The sequence below is a fragment of the Scophthalmus maximus genome, chromosome 16 (assembly GCF_022379125.1).
Source record: "Scophthalmus maximus strain ysfricsl-2021 chromosome 16, ASM2237912v1, whole genome shotgun sequence".
Taxonomy (NCBI): domain Eukaryota; kingdom Metazoa; phylum Chordata; class Actinopteri; order Pleuronectiformes; family Scophthalmidae; genus Scophthalmus; species Scophthalmus maximus.
The window spans coordinates 10,910,428-10,933,245 of NC_061530.1; the positions used below are offsets into that span (position 1 = coordinate 10,910,428).

At 45.0% G+C, this 22,818-nt stretch overlaps 2 protein-coding genes across 8 annotated transcripts in view; one reads left to right on the forward strand and one right to left on the reverse strand.

The window, feature by feature from the left end:
- The window catches only part of ccdc78 (coiled-coil domain containing 78), a 31,575-nt gene that overhangs the window by 798 nt on the left and 7,959 nt on the right, over window positions 1-22,818 (forward strand). For 5 of the 7 annotated variants that reach the window (XR_004785720.2, XR_004785718.2, XR_004785717.2 and 2 more), the window contains exons 2-14: window positions 69-200; window positions 295-381; window positions 787-1,143; window positions 1,220-1,261; window positions 1,375-1,463; window positions 1,740-1,818; window positions 1,983-2,108; window positions 2,221-2,417; window positions 2,995-3,169; window positions 3,561-3,604; window positions 3,686-3,767; window positions 3,882-3,982; window positions 4,063-4,158. Coding sequence is in view for 2 of the 7 variants with exons in the window: in XM_035613290.2 (XP_035469183.2) it covers window positions 69-200; window positions 295-381; window positions 787-1,143; window positions 1,220-1,261; window positions 1,375-1,463; window positions 1,740-1,818; window positions 1,983-2,108; window positions 2,221-2,417; window positions 2,995-3,169; window positions 3,561-3,604; window positions 3,686-3,767; window positions 3,882-3,982; window positions 4,063-4,150 (1,599 nt within the window). In the remaining 5 variants the exon portion in view is untranslated. Of the gene's footprint in view, window positions 1-68; window positions 201-294; window positions 382-786; window positions 1,144-1,219; window positions 1,262-1,374; window positions 1,464-1,739; window positions 1,819-1,982; window positions 2,109-2,220; window positions 2,418-2,994; window positions 3,170-3,560; window positions 3,605-3,685; window positions 3,768-3,881; window positions 3,983-4,062; window positions 4,159-4,475; window positions 5,064-22,818 lie in introns of those variants that run through there. The other 2 variants (XM_035613289.2, XR_004785721.2) reach the window with 2 other exon arrangements.
- metrn (meteorin, glial cell differentiation regulator) lies at window positions 14,211-19,363 on the reverse strand. The gene is made up of 4 exons (XM_035613291.2): window positions 19,029-19,363; window positions 17,968-18,401; window positions 16,468-16,527; window positions 14,211-16,006 (listed from the first exon to the last, which is right to left on the reverse strand). The coding sequence occupies exons 1-4, from the start codon at window positions 19,133-19,135 to the stop codon at window positions 15,693-15,695; spliced, it is 915 nt and encodes a 304-aa protein (XP_035469184.1). The 5' UTR covers window positions 19,136-19,363; the 3' UTR covers window positions 14,211-15,692.

The following is a 22,818-nucleotide window of genomic DNA, read 5'->3' on the forward strand; positions in this document are numbered from 1 at the left end:
TAAGGGGACTTGAAGTAAACTGTTACCAATATGGGAGATCATTTCAGTGTCACTTCACGTCCCTTCAGTTTCAGCTGCACAACAAAAATGAACGCCTCTTCGCAAAAGTGGGGTTCCTGGAGGGCAGATTGGGCCACCTGGCCAGCTCCAACACAGATCTGTCCTGGAGGCTGGTGCAGAGTGAAGAGGAAAAACTGAAGGTAGGGAACATTACACTGTGTTAAGCATTAACTAAAGCGTCAATGTTCAGCTTAGCTCCAGAGGTGGGTGTTTTCCAGCTGTGTCTTCTTTCAGATATCGAAGGAGCTTGTGGGGGAGAAGATTCAGACCAACAAGATGAGAGAGCACTTTGAGGAAGAGACGTTTGAGCTGAAAAACAAGGTGAAGGTGGTAAAAAGAAAGTGGGTAAACTTAAGAGTCTTATTTGATCAGTATGATAATAAGATGCACTCTCAGTATGGAGCACACAGTTAAGATTCTCTTGATAAGAGCAAATGTGTGAAAAAGCTGCTTAATTCATACAGTGTAATTTGCATTGACGAAGAAAAGTTTTTTTCACAAGCAAACTTTTTCCTCAAATTATATATTTGCCTAACTAACATACACGCTTGGATTTATCTTGCTGTATTACAATTTTTAGGACAAGAGGATTTCAAGGCAAGGAGATTTAATATGATTTTGAAAAAGTCAGGGGGATATGTTCTCTCGGGGTTAAATTTCATTTTTGCAGGGTTAAATCACTGAGGCTGTCTGTGCTTCACTTCCTTTGCCCTTTTTTCCCCCCAGATTTTGAACCGAGACAGCGTGATAACAGAGCTCGAGATGGAGCGAGACAAGCTGTCTCGGGAACTTCAGTCAGCCGAGGCTCGTCTGAAAGTGGGAGAGAAAAGCGGACAAGACCTGACAGAAGACCATGCCACTCTGAAGGAGAGCTTCCTGGCACTGGCCCAGGCCCACGATAAAGAGCTGGCCCAGGGTGAGGAGCTGAGTGCCGAGCTTCTGGCACTGGCCCAGGCCCAGGACGCCCTCCGCAGGCAGCTGGCGGAGCAGGAGCGGAGTGTCCAGACCACCGCCCAGGGCCTCCACGGAGAGCTGGCCAGAGTGCGGGCCTTGATCAGCAGCATGTCATGTAACAGAGTCCAGGTGAGACGGTGCACTGGTTGTAGTAATATTCTCCAGTCATTACTGATACGCCAATTGTATATCATTGTGTCAACAGCATGAGGATTTGGCAGCATTGGACAAAACTATGAAAAAAACTGTGAGTATTTCTGTATACAATACAACATGGTAAATTTCAGGGAAGAGTCAGCTATCTAGTCACAGTTTCAGTAACTGCCACCAATAACTTCCCATTCATCCGTTGTCACGTAGCTTCTTGGGAACCAAGACGAGATCAAAGCGACGCTGGAGAAACTGAGGGACAGTTACAAGGAGCAGCAGAAGAGCCTGGAGGAGAAACTGTGAGGGCCAACGAATGTTTGTCATCAACGCGTGCACGAGTCTAATTGAGATGAAACACCATTATCTTTCTATTTCCAGTCATCAAACAGCCAAACCATTGTGGGATGTACGTTCCGGTATTCATCTGCTCTGTGGTTCCCTCTTTGATTTTTTTGTTCCAAGCTCTGGTTTCATTTACTGTGAGTGATGTGGTCTCTTTGCTTCCCCCTGTGATGTGGCGGTCTGTGGATTTTGGTCACTCTTCTCTTGTGGTTGAGCCTGTGTTTGGTCATCAGGGTGGCCATGGGTAGGGAGCACCAGGAGAGCAGGAGAGCGATCCGTAACAGCCAACAGAAACTGTCTGAGCAGAGTGCGGTGAGCAAGAACAGTCCCAGACACAGGATAATGATAAAGCTGTTGTAGACACTAACACTGTTCACCTCTCAGCTTCCGAATGACGGTTGTAATCATTTCAATAGCGGGCTAAAATAGTTTGTAAATGTGTTCAATGTGAAATGTCTGTGTGATTCTCATCCAAGGCCCTGATGTGCTCTCAGAGCCAAGCGAAGGAGGTGGAAGAAGAGAACTCAAAGCTGCAGCTTCAAGTCAAAGAGCTGAATGAGGAATACCGTGCACGGCTGGTGTGCTATGTGCGGGACTTATCTGTGAGCTGCAGTGAACACAAAGCACTGAGATGTTTGTGAGATAAGACGTGACAATATCAGGACAAGTCCTGCAGCATCTTACTGTATCATTCATTTGGACGTTTTAATCCAGGGGTACCTTGACGGCCTTGGAGATGGTCAAGCTCCTTCGGAGGGAGCGAAGGTGAGGACGTTTGTGGAAAGCATGTTGCAGGATGTGCGTTCGTCGTACAGGGTCAGGGAGGAACAGCTCGCCTCCGCTGCTCGCTCCTATAAGAAGAGACTACAGAAGATCACTAAGACCCACCATGCCCTCCTTATCGCATACAGGTAACAACAAAATGTTTCTGCACCCGCTGTACACTATAAACATGATGCTTAATCGTTTTTTCAAACTGGGCGGAAACTGAGGGGATATGATTGGACAGTTAATTTGGACAGTTAATAGTTAATTCATACAAAAAGTTTGAAAAGTCCAAAACTGCTTATGCAATGTTCAGCTTTTGATGAAACTTAACCTTTTCCGGCGCTGCTAGCAAGAACAGACTTACAATAGCAAGGATAATAATGCTGCAAATACTGTGTATTTTTGTTACACATTTGTCGTCAACAAAATGAAAAGGACAAAATGGGAGGATATTAAAAATATTGTGTAGTTAAAATGTCAACAGTCTCCTCTCCCAGCACAGAGGGGAGTGATTAAAACTGCTATAGCAGTAGGCAAGAATGATTTCCTCTAACAGTAATAAGTAATATAGTAAATATACTGTATATCAGGTACATAGGAAACACTTGATCAAATGATCACTTTATTGTTGGTTTTGGGCTTTTTATGAGATTTGTTTGACAGTGACAAATATACAGAACATCACCAGATTCATATCTATAGATGATGATATTACTGTAGGGTTCAGAGGGAGCAGATTTTGGCCACACCGGAGAACGGACTTGACCCTGGACCTCCAGAGGCCCATTTCAGCCTGGCGCCCACTGAACTGAGAGATGAGACCGAGAGCGAGCTCCAACACCTTCGTCAGGACAAGGCGAGGCTGGAGGGTCAGCTGCAGGCGGCCCGGGAGGAGGTAGAGTACAAGGGAGATGGCTGCTTTGAAGTGGATCGATCTGCTTTTGTTTTTGTCTGGTGAAGGCGTGTATTTGGTCTGTGGGGATTCTTCTTTGTGTCCATACTTCCCCTATTATAGAAGCCAAACAGCGTTTGTTCTGTGAGCGGTGAACTGTAAACATGTCCTGCAGAAACATAAAGGGTTATTGTTGCAGAGATGGATTGCAGGTCATGTAACAGCAATTTTGGATGTAATACTTGTTGATATTAAATATCAACTGGTAGCCCTCCTGGTGACTGGTGGAGCAGAAATAACGAGACAGAACTGTTTTGCAGCTCAGATTCAGTTTATTGGTTTATGTATACTTAAACACTATGTCTTTATATGATGATTCACTTTTCTGTTTCAGGTGGCTGCCCTCAACATGCCTGTTCAGAATTTAAGCTGTCAGAAGTGAGTGTCATTTATGTATTCTTTAAAATGAGAAAAAAAGTGGTCAGCTGTTGAGTCAAACAAAAACGGTAACTTTATCAGGCTGTCAAAACTGGAGCAGACGTGTGAGGAATCCTGGACGGACATACGGACACAGCTGAAGGAAATCTCAGCCTCTACACTGGTAAACAAACCTCTCCCCCATTTAAATTGCACATTGTCTTATGGACTTTGCAAAATGAAGAATTTAACTTTTTAAGTGATGACGGTGAGTCAAAGCTTTCCTCTCTTCAAACAGGTGAGCTTCGAGAAGGAGCGAGCCCTTCTCATCACCAGAGCAACGGTTGCAGAGGCGCAGGTGTTGGAGTTGCAGGACTACATTGACAACCCCCTGGGCAGGTCAGGAAGGCACTTAACGTGAAAATCATACAATGTTTCATTCATAAGAATGTTATACTGAACATTACCGCTAACTGCAGGTATAAAGAAGAGATCACCCATCTCCGCAGACTGCATGGAAAACAAGAGGCAGGGCGATCCCAAAGTGCCCATTCACCTCTCCATTAAAAGAACTGGTAAAGTGAAATCTGATCTCCAATCAAATACTGCAGAATAATTCAGATTGCACAGTTTTAAGTTATAAATCTCACACTTGTGTAATTTGATAATTAAATTGTAGACTTAAACATTTATTTCTGTGATCATACATAAATCAAAAGCAGTTTGAAGTCGTTTTAAAGGGATACTACATATAAATCCAGCTGACTAACATGTTTAAGCATTTAAACATGGTGTATGTGTGTTTGTGTGTGTGTGTGTGTGTGTGTGTGTGTGTGTGTGTGTGTGTGCGAACTGTGTGTGTGAATCCCTGGTGCTCTCGCACCGTCACTAGGTGGTGCTGCTCATACTGCTGCTTTTCTCTATGAAAGGCCCCCAAAGAAATCTGGCCTTGAGAAAAAAATGCCTGGAATGTTTGTTAAGCTTATGTCAATTTCACGAGCTCGGGAGAAGAAAGCGTGGTGACAGTGAGGGGTCACCCTGGCGAGAATAATGTCATTACATGTTACCCAGACACATACACGCCTGTGAATACGTTCCCTCAATGCCGGGCTGAGAACTGTGGAGCAAACAAGCCGGGCTTTTTCCAGAATGAGGGCTCATATTTATAACCTCAGTGTTGCTTTGAATAGGCAACTATTCCCTTTAAATCCCGTTAACGCTGAAAGGATCTGCTTCTTTTTTTTTCTCGTGTGATTCGGTAGCTGGGTCTCATGCCTCTGCCAACAGCTGACATAACTTTAAAAATAGACAGTCCTTTTGAATGTGGCAGTAAAAAAAGTTTGTTGATTAAAAGTGGCATTACGTTTATGACAAAACAAGCTTTATGTTTAAAAAATGTTAAAAACAAATATACTTGGGGGAATGATGGGAAAAGTAAGGTCATAAGCATGTCACCCCAATTCCCTTTTCAGGGGGCATGCCAGCCACGGGAGGGGGGCTGGGGGGGCTGGGGGGGAAGGGGGGTAACAGGGGTGTGAAGGTCTGAGAGGAATGGGAAGTGGGATTCTGTTAGTAATGTATTACACTCCCAGGGCCCTGGGAAAAGGGGTGGGGGGTGTTCAGCTTGGGTGTGTGCCAACATAGTCACTGTGCCAAAGCGCTGGGTGCTGGGGACCACTCCTCTCACCGGCAGATCTGTGGGAAAACCAAAACCAGGTTGTTCTTCGCTGCTCCGCCGACAGAGACAGGGAGGTGGTGTGTCTGCAGAGGCCTCTGCAAACTTGCACAAATGAAATGTTCTCTGAGTGAACAAAAATCAAGACAACTACAAGGAATTTTTATATTACAACTGCATTATGGTATGGGCTCGTCTGATGCGCCACAGCCGGTCTCCAAGGCAACGTGCCAAGTTTGTTTTTTTTCTCCACATTTAAAAAAAGTTGACTTCTTGGACCTGTGACCAGCTATCTATTCAACACTATCACTAGTATGATGAAAATAATAAGGGAACAAGATTCGATTCAGTCGGTCTAAAGACCTTTACAATGACAAAAATGATACTTTTGCTACAAAACGTGAATAGTATTGAAAAAAAAATATTATATTAATGTTTTTTTTAAAAAGCCTCACAAAAAGGAAATGATGGTGACATCATCTGTAGTCATCCCAGCAACTGAATTTAGTCAAAACAACAACGATCAAATTATTCAACTGTATTTTTTTCAATGTTATTTGCCCATAACATACCCAACCCCCGAACCTACATCTGATCAGCCTGTTTTTCTGAAGCGCTAATCGAGTCATAAGATTTGTATCATTCATGTGTTGAATGTCTGCTCATGCAGGGCAGGAGCAAGAGTGACAAATGCTCATTATGTGTCATTTTGTTTTTGCCCCAGATCTGAAATTCACCACCAGCGTTATGTATTGTGTAATAAGCAGTTTGTTTTTCATCTGTGTGCTCAGTCCAACCAGTTTATCAACTTCTCTGTTCTCATCCCACTGAAAGGGAGAGGACACCTTCTTCTGCCAATGTTCCTACAAGTTCCCAACCCAATAAAATTTGGCCTGCTATTTGACACCAGTGACTCTTTGCATCACGAGTAAAAAACTATATTATGTCATGAATCAAATTTCCTCTGATCCCCTCAAAACTGTATTTATACCATTATATATACTTATTCAAGCAGTAATTTTATAATTTGAAATATTGTCTAAGTCTGAGTTTTATCTCATTGTGCTTTATGACTTGGGATTACATCACATTAAGATCAAATATTACTATGAATTTGCTATTTCATTTGTTTTTATACAGTGATGCTTTTAATATCTTCAGTTTTGTCTTTGACACAGTCCACAACACGTTTAAATTCATCCTTACAAATTACGAATTATTTTCTATCATCTTATCTGAAAGTTAACATTCACTTCACTTTCATTTCCTCTTGTCAGCAACAGTTGTTCTTTTTTCATCTAAAATAAAAACTTTATATGTTTTGGGAATAAAACAACTGCTAACTTCACAGTGCAGTGTTATGTTTGCCAGGACACAGCACAGTAAAAAAAAAGTTGGTAAAGTTCTGAGAATTTGTAGTGTTTATCAAAATAAGTTTAAGTATTTCACATGAACATAATATTTTAGTGAGAAACACAGAACATTAGCATTTTGGTTTATGTGAAATCACTCATCAGCTATACTGTAAAGATCCTGACCTAATCAACATTACAAGTGAGAGCAAGCACGTGACTCTTATTGAATTTCTCCACTCTCGTCTGTTTCGTTGTTACCTTTGGGCCCAGATTTGTTTTGTGGGCAGCACAGTGGGAAAAAGGTTGGATGAATGTGTCATTCTGGGGATGGGAAGCAGGGTGGACCGGTGCAGAGGAAGTACCTCACATGGCCTGCGATGGGCCGCTCGTCAAGAGGCCCTTTGTTTTAGGAGGTTAATGCCTAATTGATACAGGCTTAATGAGAGCGGGCTGTGTGTGCAGAGTGTGTGAGCCGGGGGCTGGGCGGCCCTGCCATAATTGGAACGGACAAGCCTTGTGTGGAGGAGTGCACAGGGAAAGGATTTATGGGAACACAAGGAAAGGAGGGAGCGAGCGAGCGAGAGTGAGAGAGTGGGAACCAGGAAGAGAAGGTGACAGTGAGTACGAGGAATGTGGAGGCAGTGGGAGAGGAATCTAATGTGGTAGTCCGAGTATTGCAAGATCGTGCGAAAGAAATGCACCGACAATGGAAAAGTGAGCATGAAGTTTAACCAGGACGTTCCCATGGAGGTTTGGGCCGTGCTCCTCCCACGATACTGATCTGATGCACTTCTAGCTACAGTAGCTGCATGTAGTGTGTGCACTGTGCCAATGTGAGGAGCAGTTAAATTTTTTTAATAATAGATATTAACCAATGAAAGCAGAAATCTTCTTTCTGTAACTCTCTGTTTAATAAGACACCTGTCTTTTCTTCTCTGATGCGCTGTCTTTTCACCCCCTCTTTCAGTCTGACAGTCTCAGACTATTCATGCAGGAGTCCCGAGCTACCCTCCAGACAAGCTTTCAGCATGAAGGCCGGAGAGGCATTAAGAGGGAGGAGGGGAGGAGGGGAGGAGGGGAGGGGCAGGGGAGGGGAGCACAGAAGAACTGTGCACTTCAGAAAACCTTGAAGAATTAGGACTGAAAGCTATGGAGATTGTGGGTGGCTACGAGAAGGGGAAAAAGAATGAAAAGAAGAGAAAAATGGAGGGGATCAGTGTGCATAATTATAAAGATGAGAGGGGAAACAATGGAAAATGGATTCTAGGGGGTGAAGGTTTTAACAGAGTGAGCTGCTGAAGGGGGGAAAAGAGTGATGGAAATGGAGTTTGGGGAAAGGACAAAATATAGGGTGAGAAAAGAGGGGAGGAAGAGGTACAGTAAGGGTGAGAAGGACAGGGGAGGGAGGCAGCTCGATGAACAGGAGCGAGTGAAAATGAGGCTGAGTGTCGGCGAGGGAAGGAGAGAGGGACAGACCCTCTGCTTTCCCACACTCGGCCGGTTCCCACAGTGGACCCGGCTAATCCCTGTCTTAATTGGGGGAGAATTCCAGCGCACATGTTCCCCTGGAATGAGCGTCGAGCGAAGGGAGAGGAGAGCTCGGGAGCTTCTGACACATCAGACGGACCACAGCAGGCTGGGCTGATGCACAATGTGCGAGTGCACTTTGTCGGAGTATAAATATGCAGCTTGGCTGTCAGCACATCTCATGCATAAATGGCCTCACACGTCTCTCTGTTTCTTTTTCTTTTCACCCGACCCAACATGAAAAGGGCTCTCAGCAGCCTCTTAGCGTTGCTCATGTAGTCACAATTCACCATGACCAAAGTATCGTTTGTAACTTTTAAAAAAAGGTTGAATTTCATTAATGTAAAAGAGAAGAAAAAAAATTAACCTATAACACAAAAAATAAATCATTTCTCCCCCTTTCCTCTGGTGCTATTAAGTCGTTTGTAGTTTTAATTGTTTGTGCTGAGGTTTTGAGTTATTGATCTCCTGGTGATATCTTTACCATGTAGGTGAATGACGTTTTGTTTATGATGCTCAAAGCATTGAAAAATGACGTTTAAAGTACATTTCACATGGAAGTGGTTGCCATAAAAACCACTGACAGATCTTTTTGACTGTTGACATCCTGGATTATTCAAATTTAATTTTTTAACAATGGTCTGAGGAGCACCCAAAAACATTCCTCCATTGTCTTGGGGTTTGCAGCAGAAGTTTTAGAGGTGGACATATAAAAAGCTTAGAACTACATCATATAAAGTTACCATTTAGTTTTAACTGTTAAATTGCTCTGATGAACCAAAATGTAATAGCTGATTCAAGTGAATGTCTCCCAGAATTAAAATGTAGCAGCTTCTTTCTAAACTGTAAGAAATGCAGAGGCTGTGAAAACTAATATTTAACAATCATAACCGCAATAGACCAGAATGCAACACAGCAGGATGGGTAACGAGCGAAGGCATCAGTTCTCCGCAGACACTTGATTGGCCAAGGGAGAGGAGGTGAGAAAGTAACCAGGGTTTGAACTTCGCTCTCAAGCTCTTCATGTTGTCGTCTTTGTTATTTTCTCTTCTCGTGTGTACAATCAATTGCAACACCTTGAGGGCCTTCCAGGTTAGACTGTCTGAAACTGTTGCCCCCATTTTTAAATGGTTATCACGAGTGGGGCCGTGTATTAAATGAATAAAACAGTACGAGGTAAAACACACGGAAACTAGTAGGCAAAACACGGGAGAAGGCTTTGTTAAAAAGATGTGTCTTAAGGTTTCTTTTGAATATGTCAATGTCGTCACCGTTTCTCTGGCGACTGTTCAAAGTCATTCTGGGAAACGTAGGAAGTCAATGATTCATGTGGGGGCTTGAGAAACTCGAGAAGCTTGAGAAACAGCACACAGCTACAACATAACCAATGTTACCAATTGATAATAACTAACAACAGTTGTCATAATAAGTGTTTTTTTTTATCTTTATGAGCGTGGCACAAAATACGCACCTTTCACAGCACAGTGCACACGGAGTATCTGTTGACGGAGCTCGACCTGAAGGTGCCAAATGCAAGGAGATACTAGTTACATAACAAGACTGCTGTGAGTGGCAGTTTCGTTCCTGCCTTCCTCTTTCCTTAATAAACATTTTGAACAATACGCACAGTGCAACATGTCCCAGAGGAGGTAACCTGAAACGACTTCTCAGGGCAGAAGGATAACAGGCAAAAGGAGGGGAAGGCTGGGCAGTTGCCTCTGTAGTGGAGGATTAGACTGGAGAAACAGAGGTGGGCGGCGAGGAGCCGAACCGATCGGCCGGGGAGGTTTCTCCCGTTTGTGCAGACAATCGGACAGGTTTTGTCAGCAAACCATAATCCTGGGCGGTGGTTGTCTGGAGGGCCCTTCCAACGCAGGTGCGCTTCCTTGTAGTGGGGAGACTAAGAGTCTGGGGCTTAGTATCCAGAGGGATGACGTCACCACACGAGCAACAACACTGTATTATGACAGAGAACGAGGAGGAGATGAGGATCGAGGCACAGGTGGAGCTGTTTGCCATGACGACAATACAATATTTTAATATTAATGAATACAGTTTATGTACATACATAAGCCATGATAACATTTTGTACAGACATTTATGGTCTCCAGAGGATGAATCCTTATCACTGTGGTGATCCGGTTTTCCCCATCATCGTCATGAAGTTGACATTTTTCCTCTGATTGTAATGTGAGCCGCAGTGAATGTCTCTAAGTAGCCTCATTGCAATCGGATGTAAGTGTTTGGAGATTTCTGCGGTCGTACCCCCTGTGAGCGATGTCAGCCGCAGGATGCGGTGTGGAGCTGGCAGCTGTGCAGAGCTCAAACGGAGGGCCCGTCGTCGCAATTCATTCCTTCTGTCTCTCCTTACAATACGTTTTCTTTTTTTGGCGGGAAAGCACCAAAGACGCTTGTTTGACCCAACTTGTGTTTCTTTGCGTGGCCCCCTCCCTGAGAAAAGTGTCGCCCGCCTGCACACTCAAACACCATGTCCACCCTGTCTTGATTGATTTTCAGTGCGCAGTTCGGAGGGGATTACAGCCATCTGCAGGCTCTTGAGGAACAAAGGGGGCTCCGCGCCCTGCTCCCTTCAGTACTTCAGAGGGATAACATGGCCAGATAAACATGCTCTCGCACCACTCCACACTCGTTCTCTATTCTACCTTGACCTCTCAACCCACCCAAACTGCCCACTCAACTTTATAGCTGACCACGGCCTTCTCTCCCCACTGTCGACCCTGCTCCATGAATGGCGGCTACTCCCTCCGCATCGCTTTTTTCGCAAATTGCAGTCTCCAGAAAGGCCTGTGTTTTGTGATCACGAATATTTTTTGCCCCGAGGTGGGTGGAGTAGGAGCGCGGCATTGAGCGTGTTATCTGATAAACCACTGGCATTTCCCTGGCCTGAGAATTGGTGCGCAGCGCGCTGGTTTGTTCACAAACCTGAACGTTCACAGTTTCCACTCGGGGATCATCGCTCCCAGCTGTGCGAGGGTGTTATGGGAACGAGAAATTGTCAGCTGGGAGTCCGGGGATGCCAGAGTGTTGGTCATGAACATGGAGCTCACTGTCAGCTGGTGCTGAGCTGATGGAGAGGCAGCAGGACGCACAGTCACTCACTGGTGTTTGGTCCGAGGGAGTTGGATTACCAGCATTTGTTTATGTGGATAATAAACCAAGATGAGACTCCACAGCTGTTTCTTCACCACTTCTTACTAATCTAACATACGTGTGCAGAGGCTGAACAGAATTCCCCGGCATTGTCTTCCTTCGGTGGCCTTTTACATAATTGCATACAGTGTGGGATGAAACGGAGACACTGATGTTTATCTTTTGGAGCTTTTAAGATATTTCAGAGTTTCTATTGTTTCCTGTGAACCCTGGGTTGTTACAGAATGTCTCGTGTCTGAAGAGACAGCTAGAATGTCAATGATCCAAGCACATACTGAACACGAATCTCTTTCTCATTCGCCACGGAGGAACAAGGTGGAATCTCTTAAAACTAGTAGAAAGACTCAAGCGGCGCAGTCGTTCAGAAGCTTCAAGTATCCTTTGGCACAAGGTGAGAGATTTGAGATTTGAGTCAAGTGTGTGTCAGAGCCTTGCAACCAGTGTTTTGGTTCCACAACAGCGCAACGGCCAGCAGCTGTGGACCGAGATGTGGGAAAGTTTCAATGATGAAGAGACACTTCCAGTGAAGGAAAGAAAGAGCCTGGTGTGACAGGCTGTGAGTGGAATCAGACTATAGAGCAGGAATGAGAATAAGTAAGATATTACTTTAATGTTAATAGGATATTAGGAGTTTATATATGGAAATTTGCAAGTGCGATATGAATCTTCATATGGTTGCATAACAGTGCTGTGCAGAGACCTTTATCTTCAATCTTTCAACCCTCTTTTTACACCAGTAGCATTGATATTTACCAATAACTCAGACGGCATCAGATTGAGTTGTTGGAGTGCTCATTGGTTGCATTCATGACAGCAACCAATGAGCATGTCTGGGACATTACTGTGTTTGATTGGAACATCTGTCTCAATGGCCAATGAAAGAAGCTCTGACGACCTCTCCTCTTTGCAAAGGCTGCAAAGTTCTCACCACGGTCTGCCCTCCACACCGGCAAACCAACTGGAGTAGTCTTTCCCACAATGCGTCCTTATTATTTTACCAGATCCATTGCGGTCAGGACCACTGTTGAACTTATGTTGCATCACTGATGCGCAGATATTAGAAAAAAATATACTGAAACTATGAAGAGCACGGAGAGAGAAATGAAATCCCCACATCCAACATATTGTCATCCAACGTACATGCTGGATAACAAAGACAATACCAGGAGCTGTGTTGCTGTGTTATAGGTGGTGTGCTGTTATGCTGCACTGCAGGGGAGTGTCCAGGAGCACTTTGCCCCCGTGTGCGCTCTCATCTCTGGAGCTTTGTCTTTGGCCACTTCCCCTCAAACTCCCCCAGGCAGCGACGGAAGTCCACACCCAGCGACTCTCTCCCATCGCTTTGGATTCCACCTTCCTGAGTGTTTCCCCGCTTTGCTGCGTCCAAACCTCACCTCAGCCACACAGCGGGACAGAATAAAGAGAGGAGTGGGGTGGATGGGGGCCGGGGGTTTATTGTGTGTCCGCTGCATTCTGCAAAAAACAATGGAAATCGCTTTGCATTGAAGGAGGGCATGCTTCATTACCAGTGTGTTTTTAAGGTTGTTGATCAAACTAAACACTATTTTTAAATAATTTAAGTATTCTGAACCTAATCCCTTTATTTGGATTATACTCTACTGGTACAATAACACGGTAATAAGTGCACAATCAATCTGTGCCACTGTGTCACTGTGACTGCGCTGACATTAATACTGCAGTTTGTGAGGGTTCATGCCGGGGTCACAAAGAAGTGACAACAATTCAGGAAGTCGAGCTTTGTCAAAATGTCACATGATGTATTGGTTGAGCGAGAATAATTTGAGAGCTCTTTGTTTTGGCTTATCAGGCCTGCGGCAGTAACCTCAGATGGACTGGGAAGGGAGGGGGCAGAGGAGTGTCTGTGCCGGGTCGAGCGGCTCGGGCCCCCCAGCTACGGGACGTTTTAGAGGAGCACTGAGGCAGTAAATGGCCGGGGAGGTTGGAGGTCCACTCACATGAACTACTGATGCAGTGGCAAACCAGTGGCAGGGTTTCTATGGGAGATAGCTGGCCAGACATGGGAAGCATGTCGAGCTTTTGTGATTCTTTTCCATTTAACCCAAACACCATGTTAATTCCCCAGCTGCTCTTTTTCAAACGGATTTACTGCCTGTAGTAAATCTGAGATCGCTCCGAGGTGTGTGCGATGCACGTTTATGCAGGACTTTTTTTGCAAGAACGAAAAACAGGTGTCGAATTTATCATGGAGGTCCAGTGATGTTGGGGCTTTCTGCTCTCATCTACCATGCAGCTCCTCGTCTCTCCGAGCAGATGACAGGTATCAGATATGCTGCGTGATGCTGGCGATAGAACTTTTAAACTTTTGCTCCAGGCTCTGGGTGTATGGCCGAGTTGAGTAGAAAACAGATTTGGCTTGATTGTGTCCCTGTGCACACGTGGTCAGGATAAAGTGAGCGACTGTATGGCACCTCAGCTCAGCCGAGTCTGCCGCGCCACTCCCTTAATGGCAATTTATTGCTTCCTGAGTCCTGAAAATGGGGAGGCTGAGGACAACAGAATTCCAGCCGCTGTTTTCCGACCTCCTTCCCTGTCCAAACGCCGTCAGGGTCCTAAACATTCCCTAAATCTCTCGGCCTTTTAGGCCCTCTCGCTCTCTCTGACATCGCGTTTGTTCTGAGCTTTCAGGGATCTGATTCATGGACACTTGAAGAGACTTATGTCTGAGAAAGGTTTACCATGGTCGAAACCTTTTGGATCCACATACTCTAATGTAGATTAAACTGTTTGACGCTGGGGGTGAGAGGACAATGAGGCATGAAATGACCCTGTTTGAATGAAAAAGCCTTGAAGAATCAGTTCAAAGTGAATGTGTGTGAGGCTTTAAGAAGAAAATAAGTACGTCCAAAAACGTCAGGAGTGTATTCTTACAGTATATTTTTAATAACACAGACAAACATAAAAATAATCCACAGTACTCAGACAAAGTTGTTTTTTTCCACCGGCATTTTTCATGCCATTGTTTCTAGAATTTTCTTATTAACATATTTACATTGACATTGATATTAACATAAATTCACAGGAATAAAATCTAACAAACAGCAAAATGGCAGTGTATGCATTTAAGACATAGCTCTTCAGCACATCATAGTAATTTGGTATGAACCCCTTCCTATGGTTGATATAGTGCACAGTAGATAGTAGACATTAGATGTTTTATGTATATTTCTCCATCTCATCTAAACACCATTCTAGCACATAACACCAGACTTCTTTTAAAAAATATATAAAACATCTTCCCAGTTATGATTTCCAGCGATGTATGACCACATCAGGAGAGAGCAGTGAACTAAACGTGCACCTGCTTTGGGAAGACTACTGCAACCAACACATTTTTAAATAATTCAGTCTGAACCCAAACACAGTTCAACTTGTTGAAATTTTGAAGAAAATTTGCTTGCCGCTGAAGTAATATTAAAAATATCTTGCAAAGCAAAAAGAAGAAAAAAGAGCCTGCATCTCCTTTCAGAAACAAAATCTCTGAGTTGGCTGAAACATGAAAGTGCTTTGAGCACAACATCGAGCTGTGAAACCTGCTCAGGTAGCCGTAGCTTTGTGTTAACACTGTGTGTGCTCACACAGTCTGTACATATATTAGATTGCTCCACTATGCTACATATAGTTGCTTTTTTATTTGGTTTTTCAGTGCTTGCAGCATCACACTTTCCAGATCATTCCCTTTCCTTAATCAGTGCAAATATATATTTTTTTACATTTCCTTTTGTGAGGACTTTTAATAACTTTTTTTTTTTAATAATCTCCTTATTAATAGTAACACTGAGAATAACCCCATTAAAGGGGTATCAAATTAAACATCACACCGTCCCATGGTTGGACGTTTACTGAACAACAGACTCAACAAAAGACTGCTGCGTTTAAAATTTTGAAAGATTTTGAGATCTTTTACCACATCAACACCTGCCTGGAGTGTCTCCTCACCAGGATATCAACCTAACGGCAGTGAGCTTTCTGTGAAACTTTTCATAAATGTTCCTGAGTTTCCAAGCATTGAGTCTGAATAGGCCTGAATTAATGGCTTGACTTATTTTCCCCCCAAATGGAAATCTTTACTCTGAACCATTTCCACCATGTCCCTCATGTCACAACTCCACCGGGTCTTTTGGACCAGGTCACTGCGTATTGCACTCAAATGGTGTTTGGAAAAGTCCCATTTCACTCCTCAGTCCTTTGGGAATTTCCGTTTCCGTCGGTGGCACCATGGCAACGTCGACATAGTGCCGCGCGCCGTGGCTTCTTCTGAAGCGTGGAACAGGGCTGAGTTTGGCCTGGCTTTGGGTCCAGCCTCGATTCTGTGCGATAAACAAGCTACTGCGGAGTAAACTCAGTCTACTGGCAGTTCACATGGTATCTGCTGGGCTGCTTTGGCTATAGTGTACGCCCGCTGGAAGTCCTTGTACCGGGGGGCGCAGCCCAACCAGGCTTCCCCAAAGTGGACCCGACCGGTGAAAAGGAAGCTGCCGGGTCCCGGTTTGACGCCACACTGCAACAGAGTCCTGATCTCACCTTTGCTGGTCAGGCGACTGTTGCCGGTAAACAGGGCGTACTTCTGACGGAACACGCGAGTGGCGCTGACCTTGATCAACGCTGCCCGTAGGTTTTCATCTTCTTGCACGGCTCGGATGTTACCTCGCACCACTGTGGAGCAACAAAACAATCAGGTTCATTTCTAGTTCATTCCTATCTTTGAGTGATGTTAACATAAAAAACACTTAACAGAGTTTTTCGTCATCTTGAAAATGTCGCATTGACCTATTGACCTATTTCAGCTCGAGATGTGCTTCCCGCTGCTGGGATACCGACTGACAGAAAGATGCTCGAAGGCCCGGGCCTGCTCACTAATCCATCTAACTTTTGTTGCCAGCTGAACTTCTCCGCAGTTCCATTACAGCTCAATCAGAGGCCTGCAGATTAGCCCACTGCGCTCTCTCAAGGGACGCAGGGATTAGATTTGTAGATCCTGACAAGAAATCATTTCGTTCTGCAGCTTTGCTGCAGGGAATTCTTGCCATTTGGTGGGCCGGTTTAATATGGTGATCCTATCTGAATTTTTGTTGATTGGTCTGCTGTGTTTAAGATGGGTTAAAAAGGTCACTCACCAAAGTCACTGGTGCAAACGGCCATCAGGATCTCTGTGTTGTTGCAGGGTCTGCAGGCTTCTGGAGAGAGAAAAAAGAAACAGAGAGAATCAGTTTGTGACCTCACATGACTGTCCGAACTGTTCGACAACACCTATATACTAATACTTCTACTGCATTTCAAGATCACATGCACAGGAATGTGAGATGTGAATCCTGACCTAAAACTCTCTGAGACGAGCAACAAAGGGGAGGCCAACCAGCGAGTTCTGACAGACAGCTGCTACTTTTACAGTTGGCAGAGGAGGACCGGTGGAGCTATAAGGTGGGAGGCTCGCCCACCACAGACGATTTAAAGGCCAAATGAAACTCCCCCCCCTAAAGCCTTTTAGGGTGTCTACAGTCACACCTCATCAAAGCCGTCAAACAGGGGCCAAGAAGAGGGAGTGGGAGAGGACTTCAAAGATTTTTAAAGGAGCACTTTCCCACTTCCCAGAAAATTCTGTGCTCAATTTCACTTAGAGCCAAAAACATTTTCTTGAATTTTATTTATGTATTTATTTTTTAAGTGCACCTTCCTCAAATTCACTGCAGGATTTACAGGTGGCCACAAAAAAAAAGAGATTAAAACCAAACCAGTCTGTTCTGACCGAATTGTGGCAAAGAAAAAAAGTCCTGGCATTTTTTAAAGTTCTTCTTGTGGTTCTTTGGAGGCCCCTTGCCCACCCCACACATTCTCCTCTTTAGTGAAAACCTCTTGATAAATGAGATTCCTTCCTCTCGAGTCCACAGCAAACCCCCTCCCAAACCTAATCAGTGTGTGTGTGTGTGTGTGTGTGTGTGTGTGTGTGTGTGTGTGTGTGTGTGTGTGTGTGTGAGAGAGAGAGAAATGTGGGGGGGTTGTACTCCTACAGACAAGTCTCCCCACAGAGAGGCAGCTCAACAAAAGAGGGGAGCATCTCAGCTGGGCAGAGGCCTCCCTGTCGCCTAGGCGACGGCAGTAATCCCAGAATACTCATGCGGCACCCATTCAAAGGCCTCTGGACTGTGGAGAAAGCCCCACATACTGTGCTTTTGTCCCCCCCCCCTCCTCTTTCTCCGTTCTCCACTGCTCCCCTTCTCCTACTCCAAACCAGCTCTTCCCTCTGGGGAAAGTTTGGCCACTTCCTCCTCTCTGCTCTCTACGTGGGCCGTGGAAAGTCCAACCAGACCACAGAGGCCTGCTATGAATTATGAATCATCTAGAGGGTGGATTTATACGGTGTATAATATTATCGCTGGCGGTGTAAAACCTGGCATCTCCCAAACTTTTTCGGGAGGGAAGAAAAAGTTTAGTAAGTTAGGATTTTGATTCAAAGGGCAGCCAACATAAAGTGACCAAAAGTGCTAGTGTATTTCCATTTAATTTATAAACCAGAAAGGTGGAACTTTTGGTTAAAAAATGTCACTGTGCCTATTTATATTTGACCCAATGAAGCGTCACTCAAACCAACATGGCTGACTACCACTTCACTGACTCACCTTCGCTGCTGATGGTGATGGAGTCCAGTGACAGGCGGGCGGTCCAGTCCCCTCGCAGCTCGTAACGGAAGGAGGCGATCCTCCTGCTGATGTCCTGGTGTGGCGTAGCCTGCAGGAACAGCGCCACCCTCTCCCCGGGCAAGCGGCTGAAGCACCGAACCCTCGGCGGCGGCGAGGACTCCAGGCGGTCCCCGATCAGCAGCTCCAGGACGCCGTCCCTCTCCAGGTAGAGCTGGGCGCCATGGAACTGCTCCGAGGGCTTGACGCAGGCCGTGATGAGGCCCGAGCTGCTGCCGCCGGGGCCCACCGCCACAGAGGGCAGGCGGGGGGACAGGCTGAGGCGCAGGGCTCCTTTGGGATAGAGCCAGTCCAGAGTGCCCTCAGAGCAGTGGAGGGAGATCTGCTCCACGCTGCCCTGCTGCTGGGACAGACCACTGTGGGAGGGAAAGAGCAGAGGGACATGAGGATGAATACAGGTTTCACCGTCTTCATCGTCACTGGACACTTTTCTGAAAACGACCTCGCTGATTCACGGAGCAGGTCTGGATGCGAGCCGTGCAACTTAAACCAAAACTGTCTCAAGGGACTAAAAAAAAAGTACATGCAAAGAAGTTAAAATCCATCTTTAGCAGAACTTCAGCAGATTAGGGCCTGTTCAGAGAAGGCGCCGCCTACTGGCAGGTCTACGGAAGCAGTGGCCCCTAATACAATCTTAATCAACTCAAAACTTTGAGGCTTCTCCGCACGTTTTTAATGCAATATAGCCACGAAGAGGCGACACGTCACTACTGCATGCGCAGTGTGTGTTTCCTCCAAGCAGCGTTAATCCCTCAGTCTCCTGTCTGTCTGGAGCCTCGCGCCTCCTGCAGACAGCCCGCAGGCGCAGCCGCAGCGGAGCTGCGCAAACATTTTAATTGCGGCCTAATGGCAAGTCTCAACATGTTGCATTCACACAAGCATTGTCCCAACTCGCGTGAAAAAACGAACCGACACCTGTGGCGGCCCTCATTTCTGAATGTCCCGTTTGGTCCACACGCACAGACAGAAGGAGAAATACTTGCCTGCCCATCCAGCTGCACTGGTCCTCGGAGTAGTTCGAGAGAGCCACATCCAAAGTGGCAAAAAGTAAAATCCAGATTGCGATAATCCAAACACCGAAACCAGACATTTTCGACAGTGGTCGATGCAAAAAGAAAAATGAATTACAAAAAAGAAAAAGTCAGAAGGAGGTAATTCCAAACCTGCGATGTCCGGACCCTTTACGAGACGACTCTTATTCTACCTGTGATGGTCTCCATGATGTGCGTGTCCTCTTACCCTGACGCGTGAGAGAGGAGAACACCGGCCGACTGGCTCTGTGGACTGTGCGGGCCGCTGTGCGTCAGGCGGCGCACGGCTCCCAACTTATTCCCCCCTCGGAGAAACTTCAGGGGCCAATCAGAGGGCGACCGGAGAAACTTTAAACCACTCACACGGCGGAGGGGGAGGGACGTCCGACCCGCGGCCCCAGGAACTGTCTGAGCAGCAGGCGAAGACAACCCACAGTTACAATCCACTATTGTGTCGGACGTGACCCCCTGCTCCTGAGTAAAGTCTAGTAGAGTAGACTTTAAAGACAACCCCACCCCTTCACACATACGGGACAATAAATTCAATTATATTTTTTGAAAAGTAATTTGCCTATGACATAGTTTTAAAGTCTTTCTTCTCTCTCATTTAAAGAAACCCAAGATGCAAACAGACATTTTGTCCACTCGAAGTGTTGCACTGCTGGACACTAGATGTCTCCTCCTCGACTGTAGTTGTCGGTGAATGTGCACAGGAGGCTTCAGTGAGTGTCCTCTCTACACTTGTGTAAGAGCAGTAGTGGACCAGGATTGGTTTCCAACCAGGTTGTGATGTCACAAAATACTTTTACTTTTTGTGCACAGAAACATGCAGATGAATGTGAAATCTGCACATATCTCATCTCAGGTAAAGAATGTGTCCTAGTCCCAATCAGAATCAGCACGGTCTTTATTGCCAAGTGGGTTTTTTAACACATAGAAGGAATTTGCTTTGGTATTTTGCTGCATTTACAAAACAAATTAAAATCAGATACTGTGAGTACAAAGAGAGGAGCATTAACAAAAAAAGGAAACTATACAATGAGATTAAATGTGTAAAAATGAAATAAAAAAAATGTATAGAAGTACAGTATGTGCAAAATCGAAATATGAACAACAATGTGTCGCTGAGAGTTACAGCTGTACAGGTTGTGCAGGGAGAAGAAGTACAAGTGATCGACGTGGTCGGATGTGCTGAGGTGGCGTGTGTGTTCATGTGGACACAGTGTCAAATACACCAATTGAAAGTGTGTTTGCTGCTTTGTGATGTCGGGTTTTAGAGGAGAGATATCTTGGTTTTCTAAATACTTAATAAACTCTATAGTTGTTTTTCCCAAATTCCACTCAACTTGCTCGTAACGAAAAACTTTTCATGGATTCGATCAGCTTTACATCAGTTTCTTTCTGCCACATTTGTATTTCTTTAACAACCCATTCTATTTAATAGAGCTCCGGACACTTTAGAAAATATATTCATGTGAATGAGGCGACGTAAGAAAAGGGAGGAGACATAAAGCCCTGGTCACAGTTCAGAAGCGCTAAGCTGATTGTCAGACCGACCATATATGATGGTGATGATGTTGATGAAGATTCTGTCTCCTCTGGTTGCCGTGCCCTCTGCCCTTTACCCCGCTGAGCTTCTCTTTCATGTTGCGGTATTTATAACCAAATCAAATATTCTTTTGTACTGACACTGCCATGCATCTCCCCGAGTCAGTGACTTTCAGTGCGTGTGTGTGCGTGTGTGTGTGTGTGTGTGTGTGTGTGTATGTGTGCAGGTCTAGACCCCTCCGATGGAGTTATGACAAGGCCTCAGACCAACACAAAGGCACATGTGCAGAAATCCAGCTGCTTTATTGTCTGCAGCAGGACGGATCATTGTCTTCTGAAGTGATGTGTGTGTGTGTGTGTGTGTATCTTTGACCCAGTCAAAGAAACATGAATACATTAATGCCCAATATTAGGTATGGACTTCAGAAATATGTCACATCACCCACGTGCGCACAGTGAAGTCGGACACTCGCGGTCTAATTTACACACTTTGTCAAACCCATTAGTGTGCATGTATTCACACGTGTCCATTAAAACAATAGCACACACACTCTTTCTGACCGAGGCCTGACCCAAGCTACAGTCTTATCCTGCCTGGATCGTATTCAGTGCCGTCATGTGGCTGTAACAGAGCGCTCAAGACCTCACATGTGAATCTTCTTTGATTGTGATGAAACATGGCTTATTGGTCCTCACACTTTAACCACTGGACCAGATTCCCGTAAAGTTTTGTCACTCTGCGTCCCTTTGCGTTCTCAGGGGCCCGCCAACGAGGGCCTGGTCAAACGGTGCAGTTGTTCGCATACGCATGCATGCTAGTACTGTAGCTGTGTCTATTTACCTGTTGTACTGTATTCCTCTGTGTGTGTGTGTGTGTGTGCGTGCGTGTGCGTGTGTGTGTGTGTGTGTGCGTGCGTGCGTGCGTCTGCGTGTGTGTGTGTGTGTGTGTGGGTGTTTGTGTGGGTGTGTGCTAACAGTGGATAGAGAGGATGTAGTGACAGTGTGGTGTTACTGGTATTTATGGGACCTTGACATTGTGTGAAACCTTCTCTCGCTGTTGCCAACACAAACAGACTCATTCACTCATACTAGTCTGTTTACATGCTTTTCTATAAGTAAAACAGTAAATATTTTATATGCAAATTTCATTCAGATCCATTGTATGATCCTTTCAGTGTTGGGCGGGGGGGGGTTTAAAGTTGTCTATGTGGTGAATCTGCATGGACAAATCAAATCGTTTATGCTGAACATTAAATTCTGCTCCCCATGCAGATCTTCTATAACTAGACGATTAATGTCTAGTTATAGAATGGAATATATTTCTAATCGTTTCAACAAGGCAATAATAAAAACTTGAATTGAAACATTTTTCTGAGGCTCATAAACATGCAAAAGGTCTAAATGCTTCAATGTTTCCAGGGATTCATTTCCTCCCTTGAATTTTTAGCCGTTAAGTCCACTCTGCTGCAAAAAGTCCTAATAATTCCACATGTTCTGTCTCTTCACAAGTCCAAAGTGGCTGACATACGGACGCCCAACTCTGCAGTAGAATCAAAGCATCACTGAGCATCACACTTAGCTCATAACGGGGAGTGAAATCAGCCTTTGGATAACAAATACAGGCCTGAATGTGTTCAGAGCCTCTGTATTATCCGATGCGGTTTGGTGTGGTGGCTGTGTGTCTATCAGCGCATGACCTGGTCTGAGGTTGAGAAGTTGTGATGCCCTCGTTCCCAGACTCTTCTGCAGCTTCCCATGGCACCTCGGTGCTAATCCGGTTGATCTGACATCGCTGCTGTTTGTTTTTCCTGCACAGTGTCATCTATCTGCTGGTAATGAGATCTAAGACCTTGACAGGATACTCTGATAATCAGCCTTCGTCCGGGGAGGCAGAAAAATATGCCCTTCCCGCCACGGGATTGTGCTGCGTCTTGTGTTTTGCCTGGTCAGTTTGAGGATAGACAGAGCAATCGACGTTAACGTAGCTGTGGAATCAAAAAAACCTTGAATGAAAGACTACAGAATAACTACAGACTACAGAATAAACCTTGAATGAAAGACTACAGAATAAATTTTAAAAAACCCCACTTACAATTGAATTTTATTTAGTTATCAAGCTGAGATCATGAAAAGTATGCACCTAGATTATTTCTGTTTTTGCTGTGATGGTTTTTATTCCTTTACACGTTTTATG